Raw genomic sequence first — 19,826 nt, 5'->3', positions numbered from 1 at the left:
ACTCACACCAAAACTATCTAGCTGGATAAACAGCACAGACTAGGGGAAAAATATGTATTTTTGATTTGGGGGTGAACTGTCCCTTTATACCATACCCTAACCCTATATCAATAGTCTGGGGTATCTTATACAGCAGCAGATGGGTTTACACTAAAGTCACTTTCAGTGACAAACAGGTACCGCCTGTGTCTGTATGAGTCACAGAGGGGCGATGACAAATCATTGGTATGAGGAGAGTTGGGAGTGAGGCCAGGCTGAACAACATATGAATTAACATTATGAAAATGTGAATTTAAAGCATTTACATAAATGCATTTCTAATATCTGCCCTTGTAGCTTCATATTGAGCGGACAGATTTCCCAACATGTTAAACCAGTGTTTCCCAATCCTGGTCCTCAGAGCTCACTGTCCTGCATGTTTTAGATGTTTCCCTGCTCCAACACACCTGATTCAAATGATCAGGTTGTTGTCAGATTATTTTTACATTTTAACAAAACCAAATACATGTTGTTTGGAAAACCACAATACAGACACACAAGAACAGATGACGATCAATAATGTTAATGTGAAAAGAATCTATGAAACCAAATTTCTGGGCGTGATTTTACACCACAAAATCTGCTGGAAACTTCAGATCAATTATGTAAGAACAAAGCTGGCAAAGAGCATTGCAGCTCTGGGGAAAACAAAACAATACTGGACCATAAATCACTGCACACTCTGTATTCTTCACTTGTATTACCATATCTGAATTACTGTGTGGAAGTTTGGGGCAAAACTTAGAAAAGCAACTTACAACCATTATGCACACTTCAAAAGAGCAGTCAGGACAGTACACAATGTGGGGTTCAGAGAACACACCAACACACTGTTTTTAACATCAGGTGCATTGAAATTCATAGATCTGGTCAAATTTAAAACTGCAATAATCATGTTTAAATCAAGAAGTAATTCACTTCCAGGCAACATTCAAAAAAATGTTTTGTGACATGGACAGTGGTTATAATTTCAGAGGAGAATTAAATTGTAAAAAACAGTGTGTTCATACAACTAAGAAGAATGTGTGTGGGTTGGGTGATGAGCTGAAACAAATAAATATAAATCAATTTCAAAATGTATATACAAAATATATGTTTGGCAGATGTATTGATGAGAATAGGTTGTGTTAGGGGAGTACATATTTTGTAACTGTTTGTGGATATTTGAATTATAAATAAACTGGAATTGTATTATTTATTTAATCAGGTTGTAGAAAAGTAAGAAAGGTGTAGGGATATATAAGTTTTATTTCTACCTCCTCCTGTTCAGACATTATTACTCTTGTTTGTTTTGCTCTCTGCCTGTATTTCCTTATTTTCTCATTATTTTGCTACTCACCAGTAGTAGATGTATTTTGGTATTTCTGGTATTTTTCTGGCGCGTTTAGAATCAGCAGGATTCATCTGAGCTGTTCTTACTTTCACTATGAATTTTTGTTGATATGTTGATTTGACAAGACTTGGGGAAACCTACTACATGGCTGAACCGTGTGTGGTCAATGTTTATAATGTGAATTTCTGGATATTAAATGTTCATCTGAAATTTTCTGTAGTGGGTCCCAGTTATTAGTTCTTCATCATATCATAAAATGTTTGATTTGAAAGAACTTCTAATAAAGCAAATGACACTCAGTATCAGTAAATGGTAATTTACTAATTAGTCAGTATACAAGATGAAAGGTATGAGCATGTAAAGTTGAAAGCAATTTCTGTTTTTTCATAGCAGCACGTGTTAAATACATGATTTAAGTGGTGTGTAACAATATACATAATAGGATGATATGATGATGCAGCCTAATGATAGTTTAAAACAGAGGTTGTTGGGTGATTTTGAAAGCGTTAAGCTGACATAGACAATGAAATTACGTGTTATTCTTTTTGTCATGCACAATAGTTAACAGTGAAGCAGTCACTGGCAATGAAGATCTGTACTGTACACCCCTCCAGTATCCCAGCAGCACTTCACACTCTGACACAGTAGATGGCAGTAATGCAGGGTAACAGTCAGTCAAGTGGTTGCCAGTGTTCCGGATTAACTGGTGGTTGAATTAACTGCTGATATTCAATGCATTAGACAGATGTGCTGTAGTCGCAGCATGCAAGGACCCATTGTTGACATGGTTATAAACTGCCTGCTGATGGTTTCCTGATGGTGACTTCAGGACTCACGGAGTAAAAGAATACAGCCAGTGTCTCTAGAAGTCACTGTAACGTATACTTATGTACATATTTCATTGAGTCTAGCTTCCGCATCAGTTCTTTACACAGATGACCATGTCGATGCCTGTTCAAAACACTGCAGACCGAAATAAATGAAATGTCAGTGTTGTTCCCGTTATGTGTGTGTGAAGGATTCGTGCCAAGCAAAGAGGCTCCGGATTGTCACGGCCTTCATATGTTCCCTTAAAGAATTCAATGTCATTTCCTGTCGCCACTAGGTGGCATTATGAGTATGTGTCCTGATTGTCATGTAGATGTGTTCAGACTGGGAATTTTATGATACTTGTGAAGTTTGGTGCAGATTGGACCATGTACACCCAAGTTATACCAATTTCGTCTTTCATGGCGAGACACCAAAACTTGACTACAGTGATCAAAATTTATTAAAAGATTTGGTCAGCATTCAATGCTGACCAAATCTTTTAATAAATTTTGATCACACACTTGTCTAGATGATACACACCCATTTTGAAGTCTATCGGATTATTTCTGTAGGAGGTGGAAAACGCCAAAAATGGCCACAAAATTCAAAATGGCAGACTTCCTGTTGGGTTTGGCCCATGGGTCCAAGAGGGATTTTGTGCGTCTGGGTGTGATACATATGTGTCCCGATTTTCATGCATGTTGGTGAAACGTGCCGCAGGGGCTGCTGTTTAAAGGGCGTGGCCAAGCCACAAACATCAACGAAACTCATGTCATATGATCAGGGCAGGACTGCTAACGTACATGTCAAGTTTCAGGCAGATGCGACATAGTATAGTGAAGTTAAAGCCAATTTCTTGTTTTTGGCAAAACATCGACGCTCCGTCACGAAAACGCCATTTGACAATATGTCACAATTTTCATAGTATAGCATTACTAAGGTCTTAAGGCCTTCCTGACCAAATTTGAGTCAGATATGGTCAACATGTCCAGAGCAGCACCTCAAACTGTAAAACATGTCATTTCCTGTTGCCACCAGGGGGCGGTATGAGAATTCTGGAATATTTTCATATTCGTGTGTTCAGGGCAGGACTATTATCAAACATGTGAAGTTTGGTGCAGATTGGACTATTTGTGCTAAAGTTATAGCAATTTCGTGTTTCATGGCGAAACATCAAAATTCACCCTTCCGCAGCACGCACGCCTTTCAACGATGCAGAGATCTTTTAATAATTTTGATCACAAACTTGTGTAGATGATACACAGCGACTGAAGTCAATCGGATTAATCCTGTAGGAGGAGTTCGTTAAAATATGAAACATGCAAAACACCAAAAATTGCCAAAAATGACCATAAAATTCAAAATGGCTGACTTCCTGTTGGTTTTAGAGTATGGCTCCAAAGACTTTTTTGTTCGTGTGGGTGTGATACATATGTGTACCGATTTTCGTGCATGTCGGTTGTACAAGGCGCCCTGACTGAGTTTTGGGGGCGAGGCTAAGCCATTTCGCCACTCCCATAGACAAAAACAATTTCACATCAAAATTTTCACAGGGGCTGAATTTTCTGCCAAATTCGGTGAGTTTTTGAGGCTCCCAAATAAGCGATTAATTGTACGAAATAATTATAATAATAATAATTTTAGCGATTCCAATGGGGTCCTTGCACCGGACGGTGCTTGGGACCTAATAAGAAGTAGCAAGACAAAAATGACGCAAAGGATATAACATGACGAAAATGGACATAAAAGGACATAAGACAACTTTTCTTCTGTTTACTCCTCAAGCCTGAGTACAGAAAAAATGACAGTCAGTAAGAACAGACCAAAGCTAACAGTCTGTCAAGGCGCAGTGGGTTACTGCTAAATAAATGAACATCTGATGGAGAGAACTTTGTTGTGTCATGTCATTTCTTCAACAATAAGAGAAGTGGAGCTGCAGAACAGTAGCTAACATGTAAAGTAGGCTTTATTTCACTTCCAATTGTCCAAAACACAAGTTAAGATTAATGTAACGGCAATTTTTTATCATTTTAGGTTGAGCCTACAGAGAGTTAAAATTATTTTTTGAAGTGAGGTTATGACTTTCTCCTTCCAACAGCTAACATTAGCTGCCGAAGCTATGATACCTGTGTGTTTGTGATGTACAACACAACAACGGGTCTTACCACCAGGAGTCTCTGGATAAAACAATTCAGGTGAGATAACTTTACAAGGTGCAGTGAGATGGGTGTTGATGACTCACACTGTGCGAGATGGGAGAAAACTTAACCAATAATACGACAAACCGGGACTTTTACATTTACAAGCAAGACCAACCACTAACTTTAGCTACACAGACCAGCTGATAGCTACACAAACAAACCACCAATATGAGCTAAACACAACAGCCGCTAACATTAGACATAATCCAAAAGTAATCAAGTTACATTATTTTGATATTGTGATACTTGTATTAGGTTACTATTTTTTTAATTGCATAATAAAGTAACCCTTAACTCTACCAATACATTAGGAGTAAGTGAGCAAGTACTATTTTTTCATAAATCACTTAAACAACTTCAGACTTGCTCAAAACTACCAAACATTCACCCTTTTTCAGGATTTTAACCCTTCTACCACCTGCACCAAGTGTAACAGAAAAAAAGCAGAAAAAAATATTGACATATTGATTTATAGCAGTTTTTTTGTGCGTGTACATTTTTGGCACGAAGGTGTCCAGAGGGTACAAAATGCATCAAGAGAGTATAAATGACATGTAAGAGTAAAATATATTGGATTTCAAAAATTTGACTAAAAAGAAAAGTTCATACAAAAATCCATGCCAGAAGCTGTAACACAGCCAAAATGATCACCAAATTAAAAAAAATTGAGAAAAATGCCAGAGGAGGGCTTAAGGATTACGTGTGTACCAAGGAGCTGAAAAATAAAACCAGAGATTTGTACTGTGATTTGTAATTTTACTGTTATTTCATTTTGTTAAAATGTTTTTTATAAAATTGGTACTGAAAAAAGTATCATTCAGTATCGAAGTCAAGATATCATTATCTGTACCAGGAGTGAAAACTTTCTGGACAAAACCCAGCCTTACTTATAAATGTGATCTATAAATCATCTGTAAATAATGTATTAACTATATAAAGTATCAGTCAAAGTCTTTCAACATTCAGTGTTTGTTTTCCTACATTATAATGGAGACATCAAAACATATAAAGTATGGAATTATATGGAATGATGTGAGCAAAAAATGTGAAAAGAAGGCAAAAATATGCTTTTTATTTTAAGAATCTAAAATATAAAAGACTCTCCGATACTATCTTACTGTCTGTTGTTATTAAATCTTTGATTGCAAGTGCAGAGGACAGTCTGTGTTTTTGCTTTTGCACCTGTCAACCTGCAACAGAACAAAAGTTTTTTGCTCTTAGATATTTCAGATTCTTCAAAGTTGCTACGTTTTGCTTTGCACACTGTTGGAAAAATCACAACCATTTCTTATAAAAATTAAAATAACGCAAAAAAGACTTTGACTGATGCTGTAATTAATAATAAAGCCGTTATGTTGCAGTAATGATTTATGTTATTTAAATTTATCATTAGAAAGTGCCTTCTAAATCAGATTTATGGATCACACACTCAAGTATCTCCACAACCTGAATCCACATAATTAAATAATATAAAATAAGTAGAAAGGTGGATGTCTGTACATGTGGTGTAAAGATTTATTTGGGCCGAGTGAAGGAGTTTATATGAAAGATGTGAACACGCTGTGAGCAGGTGAAACTGGGTTTGACTCAGTTTTATTCTTCTCTTTGAAACCGAACCACTTTGTGAAATAAAACCAGGTTATCAGCTTCACACAACAGCAGCAGAAATATTTGTTTTTATTTAAAATTCAGACATTTTCCTTTTATGGAAACTCAGAATCTAGAATGTTGCAGAGCTGCGTTCAGGTCTCATTGTGACATCATTTAGAATGTGACACGTCAAGGCCAAAAAACTAACAGCCAGCAGACAAACACTCATATCTTTTCTTACTTGCTGGAGAAACTTTAGTGAAACTCAGTCGTTGGTGAAAATATTTCTTGTTGGACTAACTTTCTTGTTGGAGAAACCCATTCATTAGTGAAACTTAAGGAACTTTTTAGTGAAAACTATGGATCCATTTCTGGCCAATCTATTTGGGAGGACGAGGTCTGGTGACGATGTAAGTACAACTATTTTATTTTAAAAACTTTTTGCTGTTCTTATATGAATGTTATTCAGAGACACATACAGAACATCTGATTGTTTTAGTGATTTAATGTGTAATTAATTATAGGCCCAAATAATAATATTAGTATTTTATATTCTCTCTGACTTGGTTTTCAAGAGATTTTCTGTCTTGAAATTCCATGTAAAGTGCAACTTTTATCTGACAATTGAGCCTGCAAGTTAGTGATTTGTACACTTTTTGAAAAGGACAGTTCACCCCAGATTCAAAATTAAGAGGAGATATTTTTGATTTTGTGCTGAACTGTCTCCTGAAAATACAAATTTTCAGTTTAAAGGTTTAGCACACTGAATCATAGGCAAACCACTTGTGAAATACAGCTGTCTTTTGGGGCTAAATCAGATCAATATGGCCCTTTTTTTAGCCCAAAAATAGATGTATAAAACTGGGTCGTGTGAAATTTGTGTCTTGTTTGGTCTGTCCAATTTAGTCCAAATGTAGCCTTTTCAATGACAACTTTTCACCTTTCACTTTGAATTAAAATGGGACGTACATGGACGTCCTTTAATAGTCTTTGATTGACAGTGAAAGGTGAAAAGACAAAGTCAGACACATTTGGGACATCCTTGACTAATAGTCTTTTTGACAACATAAAAAAGACGTCTTTTCATCTCTCACTTTCAACCAAAATCAAACGTTTTGTACACAACTGAAAAATGTCTTTAAAACCACATTTTTCTGGATGGACAATTGAACTAACTGTTGAAATGACTTCTTATTTATGACAGAGATCTGATAACTACCAGAGACAAGATGTCTACACTAGTGAGTTCAAGATCCTGGACATGCAGAGGGCTGACGTAGAGTCTCTCAAACGTCAGTCAGAGAGGCTGTATGCACAAAACAGAAGATGCGCCAACGCTGTGCTGGAGAGACTGCGAATCTCCACCCAGCAGGACCCCGTCCCTCCCCCTCAGCCCCCAGCAGTTCACAGACAAAGGCCTCAGTCCTCAGTTCGAGCACGGAGGCTCAAGCCTATTGAACATGGAACTTTTTGTAATGGGGAGACAGTCAAGACCCAAAGACACCAGAGGAGCCTTGAATCACTGGATGAGGAGCTGTACCTCAGTCCCCGGAGCTCCATCAGCTCACTGGATGCTCACACTCCAGATGAGCTGAGGGCCATCCCACTGATCGAAAGTCCAGTTGAGGTGTCACCTCCTCAGACGCCCGTCACCCCATCTCCACTTCCTCCAACACCCCCAAGAAGACTGTCCCGTCTCCCCGTGATGATGACGTACGTCAGTGGAGCAGGTAAGTTCTTCTATTACAAACTGATGAGTCATAACGGCAGAGCTACGAACTTTGAATTTTTAAAAATGAGGTTTCGGGGGGATATGACGTCACCGGGCTGAGAGGGTGAACTGGCACCGAGCTCCCGCTCACATCGAACCTAATTTGCATTATATATGATCAGGGGCAGTTCATTTTCACTTCTGTCTGGCTCTATTATACTATCAGACAATGTCGAGCAGGGAAAGTAACACGGCTCCGTTTGAAAAAGCAGGCAAAGCTCAAAGAAATCTGAGGAGTAGACCAGGTGATAGCGAGGTACAAGATGGCGACTCCGGTGACGGCTACTCATCACAGCTTGTTCGGGAAGTTACTGAGAGCGTCGGCAGGATTTTGGAAGAGAAGTTGGCCAAATTCACCACTGCTTTAGAAACAATGACAGCCCAGGTGGATGGCAACACTAAAAGACTGGATGAAGCCGAGCGCCGAGTATCCACAATGGAGGACGCGCTTACCGCCACAGAACACAAGCTACGGGAGGCTGAGCTGAAGTTGCAAAAGCTCACTGAAAAAGCAGACGACATCGAGAACAGAACGAGGCGGGATAATATTAGAATTGTGGGACTGAAGGAAGGCGCCGAAGGTAACCAACCCGTCGCATTTTTTGAATCCTGGCTTCCAAAAGTTCTAAATTTGGACACTAAGCGAGGCAAAAAATCGACCGGGCTCACCGAAGTTTCGGACCACCGAGGGAGGATCGCCCTAGACCCGTCATCCTTAAGCTACACAACCCCCGGGATAAACAACGGGTCCTGGCTGGGCTGAGCAAACAACGGCAACTGCTGCACGATGGTCAAAAGGTGTTTATTCAACAGGATTTTTCTGCCACGGTTAAGGAGCAACGCCGCAGTTTCAACAAGGTGTGTGAGCGACTGATTGAACTGAACATCCGCTTCTCTATGCGCTTCCCGGCTATCCTCAGCCTCACTCACAATGGAGAGAGGTGTACCTTTCGGTCCCCGGGAGAGGCACAACGCTTTCTGGATAGACTGCCATGATCAAAGTAAGAACTGAAACTCTCTTCATACATGCGTAGCGCAATGCTGCCGCCCGGAGATTTAAGAGTTCGTGACTTTCCTAATACTGAGTAAACACATCACATAGTGGCTCTGAGTGCAGCTCCTGATGATACACAAAACTTCAATGACATACTGCATTGTTTATATAGTTTCACTACTTTTTTTGTTTTTGTTGTTGATAATTCAGGGTTCCCATGGCTGCAGGCAATATATCATGAGAAGCTGGTCCACTACTTTATGTGAGCAGCTATGGACATGCAAAAAATGACATGTCTTTCTTTTTTTTCTTTTTTTTTGATCCTGTGGTCAACTTCATTTTGAAATATCTTGAGGTATGGCTTTTTGAATGTATAAAGAGATGCTTTGGGTTGATGGGGCGGGAGGGAGGGGGTTGAGGAGATTTATTGGTGCGGTTGTCTAGCAAACTCTGTCGGGGTGGCTGGATCACTGATACCGGTGCTCTTCTTTGGTGCATCAATCCCTTTCAGCGTCATGTACCCCTTCTTGAGTGTTTTACAAACCTGTTGTTCCTGGTTTTGTTCCATGCGAGTTGTTAGACCCGTTAGGGCTATTTTCGTTGTTCTATGCCCATTGTTTGTGGGCAAAGTTTTGTCTAACAGTACCTTTATGTGTTCTTTTCCACCACCGCCACCATTGAAGCCTTGGATATTTTTTTGTAATACATTCACGCTAAGATCCACATATTTAATACTAGACATAGCTTCTGATCTCACCTTACATGGAACTTGTATTATGGGTAGCCTAAATTATTACACCATATAACAATGTGTGATGCTAAAATTATTTCTTTGAATGTCAAGGGGGTTACTCATGTTGTGAAAAGACAGAAGATCATTTCATTTTTAAAAAAAGGAAAATGTACAAATTGTTCTTCTACAGGAAACACATTTGACAGATTTGGAACACATTAAATTAAGGAGAAGCTGGGTAGGCCAAGTTTTTTATTCATCTTTTAATTCTCATAGCAGGGGAGTTGCTATACTTATACATAAAAAAAATGCCTTTTACCTTAGATGAGGTCATTATTTCCGGTTTTCTGTATGGGGAACGTATTACTATCGGTTCTGTCTATGCCCCTAATAAGTATGAGCCCCCGTTTTTCTCTAAATTAATTGCTGCAATCTCTCCAATTATGACTCCTCTCACAATTATTGGAGGAGATTTTAATTGTGTTCAGGATGCTAGTATTGATCAATCCCCACCAAAACCTTCTATTTCAAATAAGACAGCAAGATTGAAGGAATTGTGTGTAGATTTGAATCTTTTTGACATTTGGAGGGTCACAAATCCAGGGGTTAAAGATTATACTTTTTATTCACATCCCCATCAATCTCTATCAAGAATTGACTATTTTCTGACTTCCAGAGAGGTATTAGATAGAGTTAAAAATTGCTCTATTGGCATATGTACACTGTCTGACCATAATCCAGTATCTATAGTTATTTCCCCTCCTTATCTTGATCCTTCCACTCGCCACTGGCGGCTCAGTCCCTCACTCCTGAGTAGTCCCCCATTCATGAATTTTCTTGAAAAACAATGGGAATTTTTTATGTCAACAAATAACACTCCTGGTACAGATCCTTCTTTACTATGGGAAACAGCTAAGGCGTTTCTGAGGGGGTCCATTATATCCTATACAGCAGCTCTAAAAAGAAATGCAATAAAAAAGCAACTTGAATTAGAACGCTTAATTCAAGATTTAGAAAAACAATTGAAAGTATCTATCTCTAAGGATGTTTTAAAGAAACTGGAAGTTGCAAGATCCACACTAAATCAGCTTTTAACTAGTAAAGCAGAAACTTCTATCCTGTTTGCAAAACAGAGGCTGTACGAACATGGTAATAAGCCTGGTCGCCTCCTCGCCCGCTTGGCTAAGGGCAGAAGTGATACTAATTTGATATCATCACTTAAAAACAATAATGGAGATAGATTTTATGAATCAAAAAAAAATAATGCTATAATGAGACAATTCTATTCTCAGTTATATTCTTCTGAGTGTGATACATCAGATGACTTGAGAAGGTCCTTTCTTGAAAAGATTAAACTGCCCTCTTTTACTGAAGAACAACAGGCAGTTCTAAATAGGCCAATCACTAAAGATGAGGTCCTGGACGCCATCCGTACACTTAAATCTGGAAAGGCACCAGGACCGGATGGTTATGGGCCAGAGTTTTACAAGAAAATGAGCAGGGTTATAGTGGACCCCCTTACTGATATGTACCTAGACTCTTTCAAAAAAGGTTTCCTTCCAACTACACTAAATTTAGCAAATATTTCCCTAATTCTAAAAAAAACAAACCACCAGACGAGTGTGGCTCATACAGACCTATAAGCCTTATAAATGTAGATAGCAAATTGCTCTCTAAGATTCTAGCTAGGAGACTGGAAGATTATCTACCCTTACTTATAAACGCTGACCAGACGGGGTTCATTAAGAATAGGCTTTCATATTCTAATGTTCGGAGGCTTCTTAATGTTATACAATATTCTTCACAAACAAAACAAAAAACGCTTGCCATTTCACTAGATGCCGAAAAGGCGTTTGACAGGGTGGAATGGGGGTTCATGTGGGATGTCCTTGATAAATTTGGATTAGGGGGGGAATTTTTAAATTGGATTAAAATAATTTATCATTCTCCTGAGGCTTGCGTCTTGACCAATGGTGTCCGCTCTTCCCCTTTTCCACTTCACAGAGGGACGCGACAGGGCTGCCCCCTTTCCCCCCTCCTTTTTGCCCTTACACTAGAGCCTCTTGCAGAATGTATTAGAAACCACAAAGATATACATGGTGTTACTTTGGGCAGGACTGTACACAAGATGGCTTTATATGCGGACAACATTATACTTTTTGTTACAAGTCCTGAGATTTCAGTTCCGGCTATTCTATCAGTTATAAATGCATTTAGTTTAATATCAGGTTACAAAGTAAATTACACTAAATCGGAAGCTATGCCTTTAGGAAACTTTGGAAGTATAAATTCATTGTCTAATTTCCCGTTTAGATGGGCCACATCTGGCTTTGTCTATCTTGGAATTAAAGTGTCACCCAATGCTGGGGATCTGTGGAAACTTAATTTCACATCTACAATTGGAGCTATTAAAAAAGACCTGGAGAGATGGCATGACCTCCCTCTCTCTTGGATAGGCAGAATTAGTTTGATAAAAATGAGCATACTCCCCAGATTACTTTACCCCTTACAGATGCTTCCGTTATGGATACCCAAGAAAGTGCTTTTGGACCTGGAGAGAACATTTTCAAGATTCATCTGGCACAATAAAAAACCGAGGATTAGGATGAAAACTTTACAGCTGCCAGGAGGACGAGGAGGCTTAGCCTTACCCAATCTGAGATTTTATAACTGGGCATGCCACACCCGCATAATTTGGGGGTGGCTGCAGTCACATTTAAACTCAGTGACCAGCATAGATGAATGGTTTACTACTCCCTTTTCTCTATTAAGTAAGCTAACGAGTGCTGCTAGAACTACCCCCGAAATTAAGGACAACCCTATCATTCACAATACTATCAAAGTCTGGCAAGATATGATTAAATTTGTAGGGAAGAACACGCCAGCATATGGTCTAATACCATTGACTAAAAATGAAGGGTTTGTCCTGGAATTAGAAATAGTGTATTCGATATATGGCATGCAAAAGGGATCAGGCTTCTCGGAGATTTGTATCAGGAAAACATACTGATGTCTTTTCAGCAACTGCAAGAAAAATACAGCATCCCCTCAGCACATTTTTTTGGGTACCTACAGGTCCGACATTTTATCCAGTCGAAAATGGAAAATTTCCCTCCAGACACACCTCCTTTTAGCGACATAGATTTATTTATATTGAAACGAAGAGATATAAAACATTTTCTGTCGCACTCCTATTCATTATTCTGCTCTATAGATCCCTCAGACATACGCAAGGTTATACAGAAATGGGAGGGTGATCTCAGTGGTGAATATATTGAGGATGACTGGGAAGAAGCAATCTCTTCTGTTAAGTCTACTTTTATCTGCAACCGAATGAGAGAAACTCAATTTAAAATTTTGCACAGATGCCATATCACACCTGTGATACGTAACAAAATAAATAACCAGATCTCCCCCCTTTGTAATAAATGCAAAAGAAATATTGGAACATACTTTCATAATTTTTGGGAGTGTCCCGGGATTTCTAAATTTTGGAGTAATATAGCACACGAATTGGGTAAGATTTTTTTAGTAAAGGTTGCTAAATACCCAGGCCTCTTTATTTTGGGCTTGCCCTCTAAAACGCTGTCCTTAAGCAAAGTGAACTTCAAACTCTGTGATAAACTTTTACTTTTGGCTAGAAGATGCATCTTAAAGCAGTGGATCAGTGAGAGGCCTCCCTCAGTCAAACAGTGGCTTCATGAGACCTATAGTATCTTACCACTGGAAAGACTAACTGCACATGTAAAGGGAAATGATGAACTGTTTGAGAGATCCTGGTCAGCCTAAGGTATCTGCCTCCATCCTTACGTGACATCATTAAAAAGGGGAGATTTACACTGGATTGGAATACTCTTTCTCTCTTAGACCCTAGAATGTTTCTGTGACTTATCCGGTGTAAAGTGTCTATGCCCTATCTGTAGGACAGGATGTATTTATCCGTTTATTTATTTATTTATTTATTTTTTTCTCCTTCTTCTACCTGAGGAGGCTGGGAATTTAGAAAACAGGTCTTAAAGGGAGATCAACCCACCCCAGCTTTTTTCTTGTTGGGTCTGTGGATTCGGCTGGATGAGTTACTTGACAGCCCGTGTTAAAATTTGGTGGTGGGTGGTGGTGTTTTGTTTTGTTTCCCAAACATGTATTTTATTTTCCTTATCATTCTTTATTACTTTATTTGTTATTACTAAGAATGCTGCTGAGAATGTAAATGGCACTATGTTGTTAAATCACATTTATGTTGAAAAGTCAATAAAAATATGTTTAAAAAAAAAAAAAAAAAAAGAGGTTTCTATTATTGCTTAGAATCATTTAAACCTGCTGGTCTCGGTCTGTGTTACACCCCATTTACACCTGGTATTAAAATATGATCTTTATCCAGATAACGAAAAACGCACCTTAATGTTAAGGTGTGAACACTTTGTGATCAGATCTTCCAGGTCACATCTGGAGCAAGTGTGAGTCTAGTCTGTGTTTGGTGTAAACGCAATCCGTAAAACAGTCAGGGTAACCTATCTGGATACAGATCATATTTTAGTACCAACAAACTAGAACTCAATGTTGAAATCCTGGTTGGAGCTCACTGGAGGTAGAAATGTAACTGACACATATTTTGATCTTAATCTCAACAGACAAACAAGTATATGGATGCAAACTCCAAACAGTTGAAGGTAAGGTAGAGGAAATACAGAGGAGAATTGAAAACCTCAACGGAAACAGCGTCCACCATTCGCCTAAACCGCCGAAGGAACCGAAAAGGAACCCTGCAGTCAGGAGTGAAGAACTGAAGACAAAAAGACAACTGAATGTACAAAACAAGAACACGAGGATGAACAGCCATGAACGCAGGGAGGAGAACATCAAGAACAACCAAGTGCAAGATCCAGAATTCACACCTGTGCCTGCAGTGACGCCTGTCAGACCAGCTCCTCCCCCAAATCATGCCCCGCAGAAGAAAACAGGACCTCGTCGCGGGACGACTCGAAAGCCCGCCAAGACCAGCAATGGAGGCAAGAAGAAAGACAGCACCCTCCAGACAGCTGACAACCAGGAAGTTGAGCAGCTCCCGCGGCTGTCGAACCCTGCAGAGGGTCTGTCCACGTGCTTCAAGCTGATCAACACTGAGGACTGGTAAGACTCTAAACACAGTGCTGAAAAGATTTTATAGATGAATTTTGTGGTTTGTGTGAGAAATTGTCTTTGCTCAGTCTTTTGCTTTGAACACTGAGGTGCTAAATAAGAAGCGTATCTCTCTACAGGCCCCACGGACACGCCGTCCTCCAACAACTGGCCCTTCACAAGGACTTCAACGATCTGTGGAATGACATCATTGCTGACAAGGACCGACACATGCTGGAGAGGATCCTGAGGACTGCGAAGGTGTGATAGGAGAGGAGAAGACAAAGAGCAGACAGTGAGATATCAGTAGGGCTGGGTGTTGGTACAGGTATCAAGTATCAATATCCAGCCATCCCTGTCTGCTCTTTGTTTTCTCAAAACCTTTAAAGACATTTGTAGTGTTGCAGTTGTGTTTGTATGTTATGTCATTTCAGGAACACTTCCATTCACATAAGTAGGGCAAATAAAGGTACCAAATAACAACTTTATTGGTATCGGTATCACTTTAAGACTGGGCTGCACCATCAAAGATTAATTTCATCTAAGATTTGTTCCAAAACAAAACAAAACTTAGATTAAGTGAGAAAATCCAAATTTTGAATTAAGCAGAGCTCTGTTGCACAATTAAAAACCAATCTCGGTTTAGGAAATCATGTGAACCAAACAGTTTGATCAAAATGCTTGCATACCCAAATTAAAATAAAGAAAATGTGAAAAATTAAATTTGAATGCTGTCAGGACCTAGTAAATATAAAAGGGGTAAACAATCAAGATCTGCTTAATTTGACCAAAAAATGTTTTCCCTGTTAAAGTTACTACTGGATGACAGTTTAAATTAGAGTTTAAAGTTTTGGTACAAGAAAATTAAATTTAGTCTTGGTTTAGAGTAAAAACATTAAACGAAGGTTTAAATTTAACCTTTCTCCATTTTAAGATAGTTTAAAAGTTTGGTGCAACACGATAAAAAGTCAAACCATGATTTAATTAGGTTTAAAAGTGAATCTTTGTTGGTGCAGCCCAGCCTAAGAGTGCAGGTACTGGTATCATCTTTTTAAAACGGTACCCAGCCCTACAGGGTGGCACGGTGGTGCGGTGATCAGCACTGTCACCTCACACAGACATGAGCAGAGGCTGCTTCTCGCCGTGTCTGCGTGGGTTTTCTCTGGGTGCTCCGGTTTCCTCCCACACTCAAAAAAAAAAACATGCAGTTTAGGTTAATTAGAGATTCTAATCTGGCCAAAGCTGTGAATCTGGTTGTGAATGATCCATCTCTTCTCTTTACCAATCTGATCATTGGCTATATGAATTTGCAACACTGCTTTTTTTAATAAATTATTCTAATTAGCATATTGTGTGTGTTTTAATTTTGTTTATTTTGATGTATCTGACAGAAAGATTCTTTGGTGAGTTCACAAAAAAATGAAACATCTGAATGTTTTTCTGTGGGTTGCTGCTCCATCAAAGAGGGAGAATAAACATTACTGTGACAATTTCACCATTTGAGTTCTACAAAACATTAAAGTGACATGAGATTTTGTATTTAACATACTGTACTAGACATAAAAATAGTTTTGTTTTCAATGGCACTCAGTATAAAAGGGAATTTGTAAGAAATTACTAAAGTATTTGGATAAAAAAATAGAGTGATGAGGTAAGAACACTCATTTGCTTAAATATTTTAATCAATATTTTACTTGAAGTCAGCTACAAGGAACCTGAATCTGAAAAATAAAACTGACCAGTTTACTGTAACTGATATTTAATGGTAATAGAAACATTACTATGATGATAACACATACTTTTTCATTACTCTAACCTATATTGAAAGTTTATTTAGAGTTGAATGCTGTGTAGCTGCTTACTTGGGTAAAAACAAGTAAGTCATGTGACTGAAGTGTTGGAGTTAGGGTTACTAAATATGTAATCTTATCTGAATACATTTGGATTACTTCAAAATTAAGCATTGAAAATATTACAACTTATTAGAAATTGATTCCACAAGTATTATTTTTTCTCTTTAAATATCAATGCAAATAAAATGCATTATAAATAAACTACAGGTGTTATATTGTGTGTAATATAATTACATACTTTTCAAATATAATCTGGGATGATAATAGTAACTATTTTTTTGTAATCTGATAATGATGATCCTGTTGGCAGACCTCAGCTTCTTTTGGCTGCTGTGCTAACGTTATTATAGACTGACAGGAAAGGTTAGATTCACACTTTTGTAAAAAAAAAAAAAAAATCATCTTTCTTTTTGTTATACAATCTTGTTGCATTGTAGTTCAAATTGAATCTAAGGAAAATAAAGATGCAGAGATTGTCCAGGTGTCTGTTGATGTCAGCGACAGACGTTTTTAGTCTGTATTCTCATGCAGCCTGCAGTTTTAACATCTTAATGCAATACACAGTATTAACTGTTTTAATTTCATTCAACTATTTTGTTTTATGGAAATTTTTGCTATCTAGAATGGAGTAATGTTGCTCTACAGATTTAATCAAAGTTTATAATGATTGAAAATGATTGCATTGCTCCTCCAGAGTCTATGATCAGAACTGTGTCTATAGCAACTGTCTATTGACAGCAGCAGTCTGCTATTCAGAAATAACAGACCTTTTATTAGAATTGAGTATTTACCAAACCAGTGTAATACACTGCTCATACACATGAAGTTTGGTGCAGATCCGACAATGTACCCCAAAATTATAGCAATTTCCTGTTTCATGGCGAAACATCAAAATTCTTTTGATCACAAAGTAGTCTAGATGGTACACAGCCATTTTGAAGTCGTTACAACGAATCGTGTCGGACGAGTTCGTTCAAATTCGACACGTGTGAAACGCCAAAAACAGCAGCAAAATCCAAAATGACCAACTTCCTGTAGGGTTTAGGCTCCAAGAAGATTTTATGTACGTCCTGGTGTGTTCTATCTGCGTACCAAGTTTCATGCATGTCAGAGAAACATGCTGTCGGGGCTCGTCTTTAGATGGCGCTATTGAGCCATTTCGCCCCGCCCATTTCCGAGACCCTTAAAATATGTAATTTTTCGCCAGGACTGACGCGCCCATGATAAGGCCCCCAAAAAAGAAAAATGCGATTCATTTGTCTGAACAAGAATAATAATAATAAGAAGAATTAAAGCTGCAAGCAGTGTTGAACGGGCCCTCGCACCCCGCACCACTCGGGGGGCCGGCCACCGCGGCCCAGCAGCCAAACCCGTCCCGGGCAGAGAGGCTCTGTGTCGTCGTGACCGTCGGACGTCGCCCTGAAGCCACAGTCCACCCTGAAACGAATTGTCGCTCAATACCCACTCACCCCCGTGCTGATGCAAGGATGGGGGAAGACCTCCAGTGCACAGTAAACTACTGGGGCTTCAGCGGGAAACAGCTGTGCAGCCAAATCCAGTACATTCGAAGTGAATGGTGAGCATTTTTTAAATGTGAAAAAAAGAACACAAAAAACCCACAAAATTTCTCCATACCTTTCATGTGGTGTCATTTAAGTGTCTGTAAGAGGTAAAAGTCACAAAGACACCATTTACACCATGTTTTCAGCCTAATTGTCAACTGTAGCCTCTGAGACTGGAAGTGCATGTACACGGCTGAAGCAGGCACCCAAGCTCTATCCCAAGCGGCACAGCTGCAGCAAAGAAAAAAATTTTTCTCTTCTATGTCGAAGTCCTCAGACATTTTCTTCTTTTTTGAAAGTTTGCTAAGTAAACTGTACCCATATCAAGTCACTGTTTCTGAGAAAACGTCTGTGTGTTGTCTAAGTCGTTTCCAGGATTACAGCATTTGAGCAGTAGGGAGGCATTTTGTGGGTTTGTTTTTGTGTTCTGTTTTACATTTTAAAACTGGTGACTGTTCACTGCAATTGTACTGGATTTGATGGATTTGGATTTTCTGCAGTTCTGTTTTCTGCTGAAACTCTGGGAGTGCCTTGTGTGCTAGAGATCTTCATCCCTACTCACATCAGCACAGGAATGAGTAGTTATTGAGTGCAATTTCATTTTTGGGTGAACTACTTTTTAAAGGAATTCACTGTCATTTCCTGCCCCCAGTATTACGTAGATGTGTTCAGGGCATGCCTATTATCACACATGTGAAGTTTGATGCAGATTGGCTCATTTACATTAAAGTTATAGCAATTTCCTGTTTCATGGTGATACATGAAAATTCGCCACCCCGCTACAGCCATAGCGTTTAACGTTGACCAAATCTTTTAATAAGTTTTAATCACACACTTGTCTAGATGCTCCACGCCAGTGTTGAAGTCAACTGAAACATTTTTGTAGGAAGAATTCGTTAAAATAGGTCATGTGGAAAACGCCAAAATTGAGCACGAAATTCAAAATGGCTGACTTCCTGTTGACTTTAGCCTATGGGTCCAAGAGACTTTTTTGTTTGTCTCTGTGTGATACATATGCATACCAATTTTCTTGCATGTCAGCGAAACGTCTATATATATACTCATTATTTGCGGCGCCACATGTTAAAAGGGCGTGGTCAAGCCATTTGACCACACCCATAAATGAAACTCATATCACATGTTCAGGTCGGGACTGTTAATGAACATGTAAAGTTTTAGCCAGTTTTGACCAAGTACAAGGAGGTTAAAGCCATTTCCTGTGTTTGGCTAAACACGTTAATGGGCGTGGCCAAGCCATGTGGCCATGGACATCGACTAAACTCATACCATATGTTCAGACCGGGACTGTTAACAAGCATGTGAAGTTTCAGGCAGATCAAACCACGTACAGTCCAGTTATAGCAACTTCCTGTGTTATGGTGAAACATGGACCTTTGCCACACCGCCAGGGCGACGCAGTTTAATGAGACGTCCTGATCTTCATGATATAGCATCGTCAATGGCTTATGGTTTTTCAGACCAGATTGGAGTTTGATATGGTCAACGTGGTGGGAGCAGGACCTCAGACTGTAAAGCATGACATTTCCTGTTGCCAACAGGGGGCGCTATGAGAATTATGGAATATTTTCATATAGGTGTGTTCAGGGCCGGACTATTATCAGACATGTGAAGTTTGGTGCAAATTGAACCATTTATACATAAGTTATAGCAAAAAATTAAAAAATTAAATTCATGGCGAATCATCAAAATTCGCCACCACACTGTGGCCACGCCCTTCCAAATCTGCAGAGTTTTTTAACAACTTTTGATGAGAGTGTAGTGCAGAAGGTAGCCAGCAAATTTGGCACCGTTCTGATTCTTC

At 39.0% G+C, this 19,826-nt stretch overlaps 1 protein-coding gene across 1 annotated transcript in view; it reads left to right on the top strand.

The window, feature by feature from the left end:
* The window catches only part of LOC146331027 (uncharacterized), a 48,342-nt gene extending 34,242 nt beyond the window's left edge, over positions 1-14,100 (top strand). Inside the window, exons 4-5 of the mRNA XM_084742779.1 lie at positions 7,178-7,773; positions 13,759-14,100. Of these exons, the coding sequence (XP_084598905.1) occupies positions 7,178-7,773; positions 13,759-13,786 (624 nt within the window). The 3' untranslated portion in view covers positions 13,787-14,100. The remainder of the gene's footprint in view (positions 1-7,177; positions 7,774-13,758) is intronic.
* Positions 14,101-19,826: the final 5,726 nt, after the last annotated feature.

The sequence above is a fragment of the Lutjanus erythropterus genome, chromosome 2, assembly GCF_056507025.1.
Source record: "Lutjanus erythropterus isolate fLutEry1 chromosome 2, fLutEry1.hap2, whole genome shotgun sequence".
NCBI lineage: Eukaryota > Metazoa > Chordata > Actinopteri > Lutjaniformes > Lutjanidae > Lutjanus > Lutjanus erythropterus.
This window is presented reverse-complemented; position numbering and strand designations above follow the sequence as displayed.